The 16,066-nt window shown below is 48.1% G+C and overlaps 1 protein-coding gene across 3 annotated transcripts; it reads left to right on the top strand.

Annotated features, from left to right (window-relative positions):
• Positions 1 to 2,843: 2,843 nt before the first annotated feature.
• On the top strand, positions 2,844 to 15,052 carry LOC113911398 (ATP-binding cassette sub-family F member 2). 3 transcript variants are annotated; one of them, XM_027573951.1, is made up of 15 exons: positions 2,844 to 2,993; positions 3,643 to 3,841; positions 5,828 to 6,040; positions 6,514 to 6,696; positions 6,780 to 6,951; positions 8,089 to 8,184; positions 9,012 to 9,114; positions 10,309 to 10,404; positions 10,802 to 10,921; positions 11,009 to 11,098; positions 11,468 to 11,578; positions 12,234 to 12,296; positions 12,495 to 12,623; positions 13,298 to 13,501; positions 14,429 to 15,052. In XM_027573951.1, exons 2-15 carry the CDS (start codon positions 3,685 to 3,687, stop codon positions 14,564 to 14,566), a joined length of 1,875 nt encoding a protein of 624 aa, XP_027429752.1. In that variant the 5' UTR covers positions 2,844 to 2,993; positions 3,643 to 3,684; the 3' UTR covers positions 14,567 to 15,052. The 3 variants fall into 3 exon arrangements, with proteins under 3 accessions (XP_027429752.1, XP_027429754.1, XP_027429753.1); XM_027573953.2 differs by lacking the exon at positions 2,844 to 2,993 and adding an exon at positions 3,016 to 3,034; XM_027573952.2 differs by lacking the exon at positions 2,844 to 2,993 and adding an exon at positions 3,062 to 3,558.
• Positions 15,053 to 16,066: the final 1,014 nt, after the last annotated feature.

Here is a 16,066-nt window from a genome sequence, read left to right as displayed (position 1 = left end):
TTGGGAGCCTGCTTCTCCCTCTGCCTCTCTCTCTCTCTGTCCCTCATAAATAAAAAAATCTTAAAAAAAATTTTTTTTGCTTCTGTTTCTCTTGCCGAAGAAGACATATCTAGAAAAACGTTTCTACGGCTGATGTCAAAGAGATTACTGCCTATGTTTTCTTCTAGGAATTTTATGCTTTCAGGTCTTACATTTAGGTCTTTAACCCATGTTGAGTTTATTTTCATGTATGGTGTAAGAAAGTGGCCCAGCTTCTTCTTCTTCTTCTTCTTCTTCTTCTTCTTCTTCTTCTTCTTCTTCTTCTTCTTTTTCTTTTCTTCTTCTTCTTCTTCTTCTTTTTTGCATGTAGCTGTCCACTTTTCCCAACACCATTTAGTGAAGAGACTGTCTTTTTCCCATTGCATATTTTTGCCTCCTTTGTCTCCACACACAGTCTTTGAAATTGACAGTTATTTTACACTTAGTTAATTCAGACTAGCCACATTTCAAGTGCTCCACAGCCATATGTGGGTAGGGACTACCACATTGAACAACACAGTTCCAGACCCTTCTTGGTTACTAAGTTTCTAGGTAATTCTGGATGAAACATTTCCTTATTTGGGTCTCAGTTTCTTCATGTTTTACTTTATTATTTTTTTTTTTTTTAAGTAGACTCTACGCCCAACGTGGAGCTTGAACCCATGATCCGGAGATCAGGAGTTGGACATTCCACCAACTGAGCCAGCCAGGTGCCCGTTTCTTCATATTTTAAATAAAGAGCCCAGACCAAATGTTTTTCTTCCAGCACTGACCTGTGATTTTTCAAACTTAACCAGTTCTTTTCTTCTCTTCTCTTCCCACATCTCTCTTACTCTCTCCCTCCCATTTTCCCAATTCTTTCTCCCCCATACCCAGGTCTGTTCCCTGCAAAAGATCAGAACCTTAGGTGAGAATGGCAGAAATTCTACATGGCCAAAAATTTTTCTAAGCTACTCTTGCTGTGCTGAGGGAGACTCTGCCCAGCAACTGTTGATCATGGGAAATCGTGGATGTGATTGGTTGCTATGTGGGTGGCTTCAGAGAAGTAGCTGGTTAATCTTTCTCTGGCCATCCCAAGCCATTTTACAAACCAGAAAATTCCAGCCTCAAATCCCGGCACTGTCTCCTACCAGCAGTGTTGTTTTATTAACAGCTCTGTGCTTTTGTTTCTAATCTGCAAAGTGGTAATAATACCCACCTCAGAGTTTGGGAGGGGGGGATTAAATGGGATAGCATAAATGTAAGAGCATAATAAATGTTAGTTTTCTGTAACCTGCCTGTAACTACACATTTTAATGAGGCTGGGAGAGGGAGACCTATTGTCGACAGTGCTCCCAAGAGGCTAGGTGCTTGGATGAGTGATTTTATGTGATCCACAACCATATATAACTTCTCTGCTTCATAAAGAAAGGCTTCGCAGGGGCGCCTGGGTGGCTCAGTAGGTTAAGCATCTGCCTTCGGCTCAGGTCATGATCTCAGGGTCCAGGGATTGAGCCCCCACTGCGGGGCTCTCTGCTCAGTGGGGAGTCTGCTTCTCCCTCTGCCTGCTCCTTCCCCTGCTTGTGAGTGCACACTCTCCGACAAATAACTAACATCTTAAAAAAAAAAATAAATGTTCCTTAATTATGAGCTCCCTGGGGTCAGGGAATAACTTGTCTCCATTACAACTCCAGTATCTAGCTCTGAGCCTGACATATGATGGGCACTTAATTGGTGGAGCGTATTCGAGAAAAAGCTATACTCAAGGCATGAAGGCATGAAATAGCAAGGCTTACTTGAAATACACGTAGACTCTAGTGGAGCATCAGCTTTGAAGAGAAAAACTAGTTCATTCCATGGGAGAAGAGTGAGCTCTCTCTCTCTTTTTTTTTTTTTTTTACTGAGGTGGGGGCACTTTTGAAGAATGTGCTCAAAGGGATTAAAATCTTCATTTGCCTCCCTCTAGCAGTATCACTGACGGTGGGGCGCCGCTGATCAAAATCCTGGAGAAGTAACAGGGATCACAAAAGGTCTTCCTTGTATTTGAGGCTACAGATTTGGGGTTTACAATGTGGGCGATGAGAAGTCCGTGAGGCATTTTAAACAGTAAGACTCAAGAGGGAAAAAAGGGGCAAGGTTACAAGCCTAACCGGTGATACAGCTAAACTCAGGAAAGGGTTTTTTTCTTTTTTTTTTTTGTTTTGTTTTGTTTTGTTTTTAACTTCAGAACTCTTACCAGCGGACTTACACGGCTTTCATGGAAATCTAACAATTCTGGAGTGTGTAGGCTAAGCGGCAAAGGTTCAGGAACAACGTTCGGCACCCTCTAAGTTTGGTTAACACAGGACCAGCATCTAAAATCTCGGTTCCATAAAACGAGGACGCCTTTCTTTCAAAGAGGAATTCTGTTCTTCGCATCATCTTCGTCGTGACGCGCCTCTTTCTCGGCCCTCTCTTCTCCGTCGCCCCACTCTTCCTCCTCCTTCTTCCTCCTTCACCCTCCTCCTCCCTCCTCTCCTCTCCCCATTGTTTCGACCCACTCCCTCCTGACGCATGCTGGGAAGTGTAGTCGCTCGCCCTGATGTTTGAGCCGGCTGGGCGGCCCCATAAACTCAGTATCTGCACAGAACTCAACAGATTTTTTGAGAGGTGGGGTAAAGCCTGGAAGGCCCAGCCCCTTATCCGAGGAGCAGTCTGGGAGTTGCAGTTTCCAGGCCCAAAGCCGGCAGGTCGGGGGCTGGCTCTTGGACTCTAATCCCCCCATCCTCGCTCATCCTGATGACGTCACGCGAGCCCGGCAGGTCCCTGAGATAGGCGGTAGTTCTCGAGGAGGGGTCTCCGCTCTGGCCGCCGCGACTCGAGAACAACACTTCCCAGGAGTCTGCGCGGCGGCGCGCCGACAGCCGCGCGATGCCGTGATTGGCTGGTGAGCCGGCCGCACGCGGAGGAGCCCAAGGAGCAGCTCTGTTGCGACAGAGGCCGAGCGGCGAGGCCCAGTGAGTTGGGGGAAGGGGCGCCGGGGGGAGGGTGCTGGCCGGTGAGGGGGGAGGGAAGAAGAGAAGAGGGAGGAGGGACGGGGTCGGGATGGAGGAGGCTGCGGAGGAGAAGAAAGGGCCCAGGGAGAGACGCTGACGGGCGGGGGCTGGGGAAAGTCCCGGGGGTGGCGAGTGAGGAGACCCTGAGGGGACCTAGCGAGGGGAAGACGAGTGCGTCCCGGGAAGAAGCTGGGCCCGACGGCTCGGTGGTGTGGAGAGGGAAACGGAGAGGAGGACTGAGGCAGACGGGAGGAGGAAGCCCGGGAAAGTGAGGCGGCCGGCTGGAGCGCCAAGTTGGGAAACCGGAGACGGGGACCTCTGCCGAGGGGGCAGAACCTGGTCCCTAACTGGAGGCCCTGAAAGGAGGAGCGTTTCCAGAGTGAGGCAGTCCGTGGGGATTGGTGGACAAAGCCTGAGGGAAGAGATGTTAAGATTAGAAAAGCGGCCGAGGACCAGAATTGGCTTGAGAGACCCTGACAAAATTTGGAGCGGCTAGGCATGGGCGGAGCAGGGTCTCCGAAGCTTGGTAGGAAAATTCCTGAGCGGGATGGAGCAGGGCCCAGGCATTCTACTACAAGTTCAGAATTGTGGGGTGTTTACCTTTCTTCAGGCTCCCTGTAAGAACAGTTTCGTACCCCTGTGGTTCATCACCATGCCCTCTGACCTGGCCAAGAAGAAGGCAGCCAAAAAGAAGGAAGCTGCCAAAGCACGACAGCGGCCCAGAAAGGGACACGAAGAAAACGGAGATACTGTCACAGAACCACAGATGGCAGAGGAGAAAAATGAGGCCAATGGCCGAGAGAGCACAGGTGAATTGAGGGAGACGTGGGTTCCTGGGATGGTTGCTACAACCTAATGGATGCCCAAACTGGAGTCAGAATCCTGATGCGGGGGGGCACTGGAGAATATATCCGGTGCCACAAAACTTTTCATGATGAACCAGACCCATAGAATTGGAGCTCGTGCCCTCTTGCTATTGATCAGGAAAACCGAACACAAGGTTCTCACATGCCTAGTGGCAAACAAATGTACGGGTATTGTGCTGTCTTGGTGCTCTGCATGCTAGCCAGAGGAGGTCAGTTCCTTGCCCTTTTCTCATTTTCCATTTCTACACATGGTGGTCAGTGTGCCAGGTTCTTTGCCACATCATACCTCTGGCCTTCCAGGGGTAGTGACTCTACCAAGAGAGAAACTTATGAATTGCTTTTTTGGATTTTTCCTGGGAAAAGATGCTTTTCTGTTCTTTATATTTTGGGAACTATTTATTGAGCACCTCTCAAATGCTAGACACCATGCTACATACTGATGCACTTTGAACTGTCTGTTCTCTGATAACTTACAGTCCAGCTGGGGAAACATGACAGTGTGTGATACAGAATTTTCCAGGCCCTTGGAAGTCTCTTCCTAACCTTCTTTCTGCCCCTCTGAAAATTCCCCAAACAGACCTGCTCCATCCAGACTATTATTGTCTGTTGACTAGTCATGACATTTTTGCCCTTATACACCAAGGTTCTAATGCCACAATTTTTGTGCTAGGTGCATTTGACATTTCTCTTGGGGCCCAGCTCAGGATAGCAAAACTTTCCCCATCAAACCTGACCTTTAAAATAATATCATTCACTATACCCCTGTGGTGTCATATAGTGTTACTTTTTATGTTGTGTCTTCTGTTTCTTCATCAAAATCATTTGATCTTTGAGTTCAGGGAGCGTGTTTCTTGGTTCATACTTTTTTGTAGGACTGACTTTGCAGATGGAGATACTAAGTAAATGTTTGAAGAGGAGAGTGAAATTACTAATACAAGTCATAACAGACAGGAATTCAGAAAAGGGGGAATTAAAAGTGATTGAGAGGAGAGAGTTGAGTGGTAGGAATTGTCTCCAAAATAAGAATTAGGGGAGAAAGCTGGTGCAGTAAGGTCAAGCCACAGGGAAGTGTTATTCCTGGCCAGAGTAGTGGAGGATTGCCAAGTTGAAAATGATGGGAGTGAATGAGGAGGCTGAGTTGTGATCTCTAAAATAGAGAGGTGGGGTCCCGTCTAGGTCCTCAGGAACCATGGTGAAGCAGTGTCTCTCATCAGCTCTCTCTCGCTGAATTGGAAAGGTAGCAAAGTGAATCCTACTTGAGACTATTGTCCACTGTTCCCATTACAAATTTCTTCTTCACTTTTGCCCCTAGGAAAATAGGATTTCCAGGGAACCCAGCTGTTGTATCCCCATCTCAGTAATAGGAGAGCTTTAGTTTTCACCTTGCTTCCTCAGGCAGCTGCTGTTCTGAAATGTGACATCTGTTTTCTTTCCAACCCTCTTAAAACATTTCTTATTATCAGGGACCCATGTCGTTTCTGCTCCCTCCGCCAAGACTGAGTCCTCTCTCCTCTCTGAGTTGGAGATTACTTGATGCTCCAGGTCACCATTCTCCAACCTTTACTGATTGCCATTGTCACACAGTCCTCACAGTTGTGAAGTAAAAAGTAGTCTGTGAAAGGAGGGTATTAGGACAGATCTGTATACAATGTATACACTCTGTAAAGCTTGTGAAACATCTGAGTCAGCTCCACTTGATCTTGAACCCAGGTCCTGCAGGGCATGCCTTTTTCAGCATTTAGGTCTTCATATGATAACATTTGGTCACCTAAGTAAGGGGCAAAAAACTCCAATGCCCAAACAGGGACTCGAACCCTGGACCCTCAGTTTAAAAGGCTGATTCTCTACTAACTGAGCTGTCTGAATGCTCTTTTAGTGCGAGGGTGGGGTCTGCCTTACCCTCTTCCCAAACTTCTTTTCTGTCTCCAGAAGTGGATTTGCTGACAAAGGAGCTAGAGGACTTTGAGATGAAGAAAGCTGCTGCTCGAGCTGTCACTGGTGTCCTTGCCTCTCACCCCAACAGTACCGACGCCCACATTATCAACCTCTCCCTCACCTTTCATGGTCAAGAGCTGCTCAGTGACACCAAACTGGAATTAAACTCAGGCCGTCGTTATGGCCTCATTGGCTTAAATGGAATTGGTGAGGCCCTTGGAAGGCGAGGTGGGAGGTGTCTCTCCTTGGCTCGTCTGTCACTCAGCAAGTATTTACTTAGCACCAGCTATGTGCAAAGCAAGGAGTTTACAATATGGGTGGGAGACCACATATGTCCAGGGAAAAGGAACTAGCAGTACAGAGCAGTATGTGGTAAGTACCACAGGAGTAGTTACAGACAGTAGGTGCTGGAGGAGTGGGTGGGAGGGATAGGCCTGGTGGTGTGTGAGGCCACTATAGGTGATCTGACTTGACGGAAGAGGGGTGGGGCAAGAATTGGAGAAAAGTTGGAAAGGTAGCCCCAGAAAGCAGGGGGGTGGGGACAAATGAAAGGAAGGAAGGAAGGTACTAGAAAAAATGGTGAGGTCATGGTTTGGCTGGAGTGGAGGAACTGGTACAGGGGAACGATAGGCAGACCTGTGCTGAGTGTCCTCTTCCCATTCTTTGCCTGCTCTTCTCAGGAAAGTCCATGCTGCTCTCTGCTATTGGGAAACGGGAAGTGCCCATCCCTGAGCACATTGACATCTACCATCTGACTCGGGAGATGCCCCCTAGTGACAAGACACCCTTGCAGTGTGTGATGGAAGTCGACACAGAGCGGGCCATGCTGGAGAGGGAGGCTGAGCGGCTGGCTCATGAGGATGGTAGGGCTCCGGACCTAGGGGTGGGGGTGGACCTCCTCCCAGGGAAGGCCCAGGGAGCCTCACGAACCATTCTCTGCCCGCAGCCGAGTGTGAGAAGCTCATGGAGCTCTACGAGCGACTGGAAGAGCTGGATGCCGACAAGGCGGAGATGAGGGCCTCACGGATCTTGCACGGGTTGGGTTTCACTCCTGCCATGCAGCGCAAGAAGCTGAAAGACTTCAGTGGGGGCTGGAGAATGAGGGTTGCCCTTGCCAGGTGAGTTCCTTCCTCCTTCTCTACCCTCTGTAGCTCCCCATTTCCCTCGGGGTTGAATGCTTACTCCAGTGGAACTGTTGAGAACAGGGGTCAGTGGTCAGTAACAAGACACCAGCGGTGTGGAGGGGGGTGGTATGCTTGGGCTAATGAGTGAGCTTCCTGACTGAAGTGATCATTGTTGGATTTCTGGCACAGTGTTTGGGAATCCTAGGATCAGCCCTAGGTAAAATGGTAAAGTAGGCCCATTTCTTCCTTCCTGACTCCCATCCTTTCCTTTTCTGTGTTTCAGTCCTGATCCTTGCTATGTAAAGATAAAATATATTAGGCAGTTATTAAGTAATCTTTCCTTACCTCTTGTGACCTGGACCCAAAGTGAGTTTGTAGAGACCATCGTTCCCTCAGCAGTCCCCCCAGAAAGTCCCCATAGGTGCTCCCTTACCCCACTGTTCTCTGCCAAGTAAATTGGTGAGGTTTGAGACGCTCCTTTAGCAAGGCTTTCTGTGTGTGCCTTAGACCATGAGAGCAGTGGTTCCACGTGCTAGCAAGGATTAGCTACCTCCGGTTCCCCTAGGGAGCTTTAGAAGTACAGATTTCCTAGCCTCTTCTTCACATCTGTGCAGTTGGAATACTGGAATTTGGTGCCTGGAAGTCTTGTTTCTAAAAAACTCTGCAGTGTGGTGACTGTGGATCTAGGAACCAGTGCTATCCCCTTGCTTCTGCTGGCTTGAGATTCCACCTAAGAAGAGAACATTTTTTGGCCTCCTTGCTAAAAGTCTGGCAACCCAATTGGATAAGTTTAACTTGAATACTTTTTGCTTTAGCAATTTATTTCCTCTCTCCTTTTGTCTTCCTGATGGTCACCAACTTAGCGTAAAAGACTTTCCAGACTCATAAGGACTTTTACAACCTTATCCTCAAACTGCGCCATCTTTGTGCTTCTCAGCACTGTTTTCTGCCCTTTCATCTCAGTTCTGGTTTCTCTCTTCGTTCTCCCCTTTCCTTGAAGGTATAGAACCTAGAATTGATTTCAGGACTGAAGTCAGGCCTGACCAGAGTTGCAGGTAGCAGGCAGGGCCGTCCCCTCCTGTGTAGCCCGCAGCAGACTGAAGGGGCTCTGTCTCCTTTCCTATCCTTCAGAGCCCTCTTCATTCGGCCCTTCATGCTGCTCCTGGACGAGCCCACCAACCACCTGGACCTCGATGCCTGTGTGTGGTTGGAAGAAGAATTAAAGACGTAAGGGGCTAGGGATGGGGGGTGGGAGTGGGCAGGTCCTGAAGGGGGGATTTGAGCAGAGTCTAAAGGAAATGGATGCCTGGAAACTGCAGTGATAGGAGAGCAATGAGAAAAGGAACTGATACAAGGCTGGGTGAAGGCCAAATTGAAAAAACGGTAAGCACTTTAGGGCAGGCCTTTTTGTTTGATTAGTTATTTTTAGTCTGAAATGTGCCAGTTGTTTTTTTAACTTTCTCGGTTCTTCCCAGTTAAATTACAGCATCTTCATACTTCATACATGTCTTTAGACAGTATTTTTCTTTTAACTGTATTTCTATGCATCATGTAAAGAGGGGCCTCCTACTGAAGATCATGATGCAGTGACATGGCTAAAGAGCTGAATAACTGGAATATTGTACCAACTCTGAGGGCAGGCTTTTAGTGGTCTCTGCAATGACTTGGTAACGTCTTTCAAAAAGCAGAATTTAGTGATTTTTATCGCACCTGCTCAGTTCTTCCCACCCATCTGTTAGAGACATTTATGGATATGTTTGTGTACATACGCTTATTTTTACCATCACTGGTGAACTACCATCTCCACTCCATTCTGCTGAAAATTAGAACAGCAGATTGAGGAAACTCAGAATGAAAGGCATCGAAGTGCCATTACAGGTGGATTGTGCACTGGTGGCCTGGGTGGTTGCTGGGAGCAGGGAATTGGCTGTTAAATCTAAAGGGTGCTCCGGCGTAAGGATGGGGAAAGATGAAGGTTGTCTGGGCCTCTCGGCTCCCCTGTCGCGGACCGTCACAGTTGTGAGTACCTCCCTGACTGGTTCTCTGCTTTACAGTTTTAAGCGCATCCTGGTCCTCGTCTCTCATTCCCAGGACTTTCTGAATGGTGTCTGTACCAACATCATTCACATGCACAACAAGAAGCTGAAGTATTACACGGTGAGCGGGCCCCAGCTTCTCGACGGCAACCTCTGTGCTTATCAGCTCCTTGAAGCTCTCCTTTAAAAAAAACAAAACAAACAGACTTAGTAGGCCTTTTCTACCTATTGCTATTAAAAGATGTGGACAAGGAGTCCTGCAGCCTTGTTCTATTTTAGTCTCAAAGTAGTTGCTCTCAGGTTGTAGGCCATCGATTGGCAGCCTGTTTACGTGGTGTGTACTTGCTTTTTGGTAAAGCGGTTGACTTTTCATGGTGCCCAGGCAGGCCCTGTTGCTCCCTGCCTTCTTGAATGACTACTTAACTCTGCTTTATGACAGTCAGCACATTTACTCCTCCTTCCATGAAGAATGGGAGTCAGGATCTCAACAGCCCACTTGTCTGCCTTTCCTTTTCATTTTTTATATTTCAAAAGAAAGAAAATAGAAGTCTTTTTCATTCATACTTATGCTCACTGTGGGAGTATTAATAATTTCTTGTATAGTCTTCCAGAGATTTCATGTATACTTGCAAGGATTTGTGGAAAATTTCATGTATACATATCAGAGTTGTAATATTAATAATTGTTCTCTTCTGTAGGTTGCTTTTACATTTTTATATCTTATACTGCTTCCCATATGAATATGTATAGAGCAACCTCACTCTTTTCAGTAATTGCATAATATTTCTTTGTGTAGCTATCTAGTAACTTATCAGGCCCTTTTTGATGAATATTTAGGTTGAGTCCAATTTTTTGCAGATAGAAACCATCGCAGTCCAATTGTGCAGTGTTTGCTACGTCCTAAATCTGATTGGTCTACTGTCTTCCTTTCTGGGTGCAGTTTCTGTAGCCTACATGGGGCTTCACCCTCTAAGCGGGGTGGGAAGGAGTAGAAGGTGCTCTTGGAAGGCTGTGAGCCTCGTGATGTCCGTGTGACAGTTATGGTCAGGACTACTGCCAGTGCTGTGGGTGTCTTTATGGCTAACCTGAAGATTTGCTCTGGAATCCTGCTCTGGCTAAGCTAAGAGTGAGAGGCACACAATTAGAAAGATCTCAGATTCTGGGTTAGGGTATGCTTTGTTAATGTACTTCCTCTTTCCCTACCGCACAGTCTTATAGCCAGGGCCAAGTCAGATGACATCCCACATCCCCCTAAACCCTGAGAACCAGGACCGAGGTTAAAGCTGCCTGCCTTGCCTGGCACATTTCTCTGCAGGGTAATTATGATCAGTATGTGAAGACACGGCTGGAGTTGGAGGAGAACCAGATGAAGAGGTTTCACTGGGAGCAAGATCAGATTGCACACATGAAGGTAAGAGCTGAGCTCACATTCTCCAGGAGAGTTGGATGAGGGTATTTGGGGAATTGAGGGGTGCTGGAAGTCAGGAAGAAGTTGTCATCAGTATTTACCCCACATTTGTTTTTATTTCTTTATTTTTAAAAAAGATTTTATTTATTTATTTGACAGAGGGAGAGAGACATTGAGAGAGGGAACACAAGCAGGGGGAGTGGGAGAGGGAGAAGCAGGCTTCCCGCCAAGCAGGGAATCTGATGGCGGGGCTCGATCCCAGGACCCCGGGACCATGACCTGAGCTGAAGGCAGACGCTTAACGACTGAGCCACCCAGGCGCCCCAGTATTTACCCCACATTTAAAATGAGTTGTTTGGTACCTGCCCATACTCCAAGCCCCATTTCTGGTCTCTTTCAGAACTACATTGCTAGGTTTGGTCATGGCAGTGCCAAGCTGGCCCGGCAGGCCCAGAGCAAGGAGAAAACACTACAGAAAATGATGGCATCGGGACTGACGGAGAGGGTCGTGAGCGACAAGGTGGGGTCCGCTTCGGTAAAGTTAGTGGCCTACGGTGAGGTGGATAAGACACAACCTAACTTGATAAACGCCCTCTCCTCTTCCTAGACATTGTCATTTTATTTTCCACCGTGTGGCAAGATTCCTCCACCTGTCATTATGGTGCAAAATGTGAGCTTCAAGTATACAAAAGATGGGGTGAGTACTCCTGTGTGTTTGGGAGGCTGGGGTGCATTTTATAAGGTAAGCATCACCTGGCTGAGAGAGTCTGCTGTTCTTTGCTGAACCCACCTGCTAACCCATGTGGTCGCGGGATATTTCAGACATAGTAGCTTAGGTGCCTCGTCCAGGGTCTCACAGAGACCCCTGTTCAAGTACTTGGGAGGGTACCTGCTCAGCTGAGTTGGTGGGTGGAAGCAGTGGGTTGGGGTCTGCTCTGAGAGCTGCCTCCCTCCTCCACACTCCCACCTCCGGTGGTGACTGGGAAAATGGCGGGGTTATCTACCGGCCAAATTGATTGATGGGTAATCTAGCCTTGTTTTGATCTCTCTCTCACACCCACCTCAGCCTTGCATCTACAACAATCTAGAATTTGGTATTGATCTCGATACGAGAGTGGCTCTGGTGGGGCCCAATGGAGCAGGGAAGTCAACTCTTCTGAAGCTGCTAACTGGAGAGGTATGGTACCAAGTTGGTGTGTGCGATTTCTAAGAGTAGGTACTTACTGTGTCTGAGGAAGAGGGAAGGTGTGCAGGGGCCGCTATGCTTGGAGGGGCTGAGCACGCCAGTGGTGAGTGAGCTGCTGGTGGTGAGTGAGCTGGCTTCCGGGGTGGGGGATGTTGTCACTGGCAGTGCTGAAGCTTGGAGCTGTTTTCTCGGAGGGAGGGAGGGAAGGAGGATCTCTGTGTGTGCGTGAGTGTGAGAGAGAGAAAACATGCATGTGTCTCAACATTTTTCCTTGTTTTCAGTTAGAGCGTTTAGAGGAACATGTGCATTTAGAGACAGTGTTTTTGTTTGAGAAAACCTGTGTTGTAGGTATGTCCAAGTCCTTTGTTTTGCAGGTGGTGCATTCTATAGTAGACATTTAATTACTAAGTAGACTGTGTTGTATGTATCTTTGCTCCCCTTGAGAACGTCTGTTTCAGTGTAGCTTCCTAAATATTTTTAGAGTGTCCAGATTAGCAGTCTATGAGGTGGTGTAGATTCTGTTTAGGAAGTTCTGCATCTTGTTCAGTGAACATACGCTTATTTTCCTACTCTGCTCATGTCTGCTTCTGACCGAGTTTCCCTTTCTATGTGCTTATCTTTCCACCTAATACTCTTTTCTTTTTAGCTACTACCCACAGACGGGATGATCCGAAAACACTCTCATGTCAAGATAGGACGTTACCATCAGGTAAAGGCCTTGGGGTATGGAATGGTATCCAGGGTGTGGGAAGGGGGCTGCATGCGACCAAGTCAGCTTTTGCCTGCTTCTCCTGGAATCTTGAACAGGTGCCTGCGTAGAGGTAGAGTTACTCAGCAGTTAACCCAGCAGGGTTCCTTTTGAAGTGGGACACCAGTCACATCTGAGTGAATTCTTTTTTTCCTGTAGCATTTACAAGAGCAGCTGGACTTAGACCTCTCACCTTTGGAGTACATGATGAAGTGCTACCCAGAGATTAAGGAGAAGGAAGAAATGAGGAAAATCATTGGTCGATATGGTCTCACTGGGAAACAGCAGGTCAGCGGAGAGGATGTGGGGAACAACCCCAGATAACTGGGAGATTGTGCCTGTGTGGTTAGGGGACACTGTTCTGGCGACCTGAGGTCTCTTCCTTTTTTTTTTTTTTTTTCCTTAAAGTAGGTTCCACACCCAACGTGGGGCTTGAACTCACAACCCTGAGATCAAGAGTTGTATGCTCTACTGAAAAGTGTCTTCCTTTGATTCTAGCATCCAGGAGAACCCACTAGCTTTCCTTTGCCCTAGGTTGTATGCATCCTAGTATTCGGGTCTCCTTATGAGGGAGCATGCCAGTCTCTGACATGCCCTGGTCCCAGACTAGCAAGATAAACCTTAGTGCTTGGGGGCAAAGGAAATTGGAACCTAGAAAACGAGTTCCTGGATTCAGATCCGGATTGAGGATCCACCAGATTGTTCCAATTAGTTACGATTTAAGTGCCGAGAGAGAGCAAGAGCTATGGCCTTAGGTGCTTAGGTAGGTGCTCCAGGCTCCCACATTTATCCCTACAGGCCTTGAGAGACTGGTAGCTGTGTCGCTGTCTCACTCTGTGATCTTGGGTCTTCCTTTTTGTAGAATGGTGATAACATTAATGGAGAAGCAGTGGGGAGGGGTGAGTCATGCTGTGTGTGATGGGAGTAACACCAAGTTCTATAAATGTCATGGTTCCACCCAGGTGAGCCCAATTCGGAACCTGTCTGATGGGCAGAAGTGCCGAGTGTGTCTGGCCTGGCTGGCCTGGCAGAACCCCCACATGCTCTTCCTGGATGAGCCCACTAATCACCTGGATATTGAGACCATCGACGCCCTGGCCGATGCCATCAATGAATTTGAGGGTGGTATGATGCTGGTCAGCCATGATTTCAGACTCATTCAGCAGGTGAGGCCCCTGGCTGGAGTGGGGGTCAGAGCAGAGGGCGTCAGGAGAAGGTTGGGTATAACACGGTCATGGCGTGTGTGTGGAGGGGGGCACTTAATACATGTTTATTGGATGTGGGAAAAGGTCTCGGGGTGTAAATAGGGTGATGAGGACCAGATTTTATGGCTCTCTGAGAAACTTAGAAAGTCTTAATAGAAATACTTCATTTTTTTCAGTAGTTATTTGGGGATGTTAGCCTATTTGACATTTGGCACTGTTAGCCAAAATTGGTGAGGAAGTCGGGTATAGAACAAGGTGCTTTTACTATTGTCCCAAGATTCTTTAGCATAGAAATAGTATTATATTAAGGAGGATTTGGATTAGACAAAGGGTTACCACCAGTCATTGCTGGAAAAGCTGCTGGTCATTTCTCTGAAGCTTTGGGAAAGATGGGGTGGAGAAAAGGAAGCTGAGAGTGAAGCCTCTAAAACAGTTTTTTTTTTTTTTAAGATTTTATTTATTTGAGAGAGAGAGAAAGAGAGCACGAGAGGGAAGAGGGTCAGAGGGAGAAGCAGACTCCCTGCTGAGCAGGGAGCCCGATGTGGGACTCGATCCTGGGACTCCAGGATCATGACCTGAGCCGAAGGCAGTCGCTTAACCAACTGAGCCACCCAGGCGCCCGAGAGTGAGGCCTCTAAACAGATGTAGGCCCTGTTGGGGAACTGGAGATGAGGAGACACAGCAGATCTTGGCTTGAAGGGCTCCAAACCCGCTGGCTACAGTACCCTTGGGTTAGGCATCCCAAAGAACCTAGAGATGGTGAAACTGTGAGCTGGATATGGGGCTGAGCGGTGGGGGTTTCTTCCTGGATTCACCTGACAGTGGTCTTCTGGGCAGGGACCGGGAGAGTGCTGGCCAGGGTTATTAAGCCTAAGATTTGCTTTCTAGGTTGCACAGGAAATCTGGGTCTGTGAGAAGCAGACAATCACCAAGTGGCCTGGAGACATCCTGGCCTACAAGGAGCACCTCAAGTCCAAGCTGGTGGGCGAAGAGCCCCAGCTCACCAGGAGGACCCACAATGTGTGAGCCCCTGCCTGGATGGGGCCGGGCCTCTGGGGCCACACTCCTGCATTGCTGCAATACCGCTCCCCAGCCCCTCCCCTGCCCCCACCTGCCTTAGCTGCACTCTGTGATCTTATCTACAGCTGGACAGTACCTGTCCGTTTCCTGTCCTTCCAGTTACTTTTGTCCATGTCTGGACTCGGCTGGCTATTCTGCCAGCTCCTTGCTGGTTACTGACCTGATAGTGATGCAGCCAGAGGCACCTGAGGGTTAGCCCAAGGGCCCACATCCTGGGTTGGCCTGTGAAAGAGCTTAGGGTCCTCGTTTTCTGGGTTTTGGTGATGTTGGAGGAATACCCCCCAGCCCACCACCCCCATTCCTTTCTGCTTCTGGTTTGGAGCTCTGGACCAGGGCTTTAGTCCTGGTCGGTTTTTAAATAATTATTTAACAGTGTAACTTTTAGACCTGCGTGACATCTACAAAGTGTCCAATAAAGAAAGAAGAAGCCATGGTCCCTCCCTTCCTTTTCTGGTCTCTGGGCCCGTCACCCCCCTCCTCCCTGCAGCGCCAACACACTTAAGAGCTTGGGCGGGAATTGGTGGGATGGGTGCGGACTAAAGACTAGGCTTTAGGAGCTGGAATAACTCTCCCTTTGATGTGAAATTGTGCCTTGTCTTAGGCTGTTGTCTCACCACACACATCAGAATCACCTGGAAGACTCATTAGATCACCAGTCATTGGGTCTTGCCTCAGGGTTTCTGGTTCAGTAGGTTTGGGGGTGAGACCAGGAATTAAAACATTTCTAACAAGTTCCCAGGTGCTGCTGATGCTGCTCGTCTGGGGGCTGAACTTTGAGAACCACTCTCCTGAGACATGTTTTTCAGGGTGGTCTGAGGCTCCCTTGCTGTGACCTGCACCACAACACTTGGAGCAGGGGGTGCTTGTTAAAATGCAGATCCCCAGGCCCCAACCCATTGATTCCATTTGGTGGGATGGGAGAGATGCAGAAATGGTCTGGAGTCTGCATTTTCACACTGAAGTTTGTGAACCACCACTCCTGGGTGGGATACAGGAATTCTTGTTATTTTATCTGTCCATGGCCTTAATTTTTGTTAGCGTGGTCTCATTTACTTCCCGGCCAGGGCCCTGCATGATCTATCTGAACTTGAATAGCACTTGCAACCTTTGTCCATCAGGCACACCGGTGGCCATCTGTACTGATGCGGATTCATCATACCACCTCCGCAGCCGTCCCTGTGGGGAAACCTCACACAGCCATGAGTTTTCAGTGCTGATTACAGTACATCTAATCAGTCCCAGATGGTGTCTAAACCCCTAAGGAGCTCACGATCTAATGGGGAAACCAACACTGACTAGAGAACACAATGGCATAGATCAGATGCTCAATTGTGACTTGTTAGGAGACAAAGAAGGATTCAAAAGGGGGGAAAGTTTCTTGTGAGTAGTTATCCAGAAAGACAGGATTGGTGCTCTAACTTGAAAGATGAATAGGACCTCAGATGG

This window comes from Zalophus californianus, chromosome 12, assembly GCF_009762305.2.
Source record: "Zalophus californianus isolate mZalCal1 chromosome 12, mZalCal1.pri.v2, whole genome shotgun sequence".
In the NCBI taxonomy this organism is placed as follows: Eukaryota; Metazoa; Chordata; class Mammalia; order Carnivora; family Otariidae; genus Zalophus; species Zalophus californianus.
Note: the sequence above shows the minus strand (reverse complement) of the source record. Positions and strands in the feature narration are given on the sequence as shown.

Coding starts and splice junctions, on each gene's coding strand:
- LOC113911398 (XM_027573951.1), top strand. CDS start 3,685: ATGCCCTCTGACCTGGCCAAGAAGAAGGCAGCCAAAAAGAAGGAAGCT. Junction 8,185..9,011: donor TTGGAAGAAGAATTAAAGAC/GTAAGGGGCTAG, acceptor TCTGCTTTACAG/TTTTAAGCGCATCCTGGTCC. Junction 10,922..11,008: donor AGAGGGTCGTGAGCGACAAG/GTGGGGTCCGCT, acceptor TCCTCTTCCTAG/ACATTGTCATTTTATTTTCC.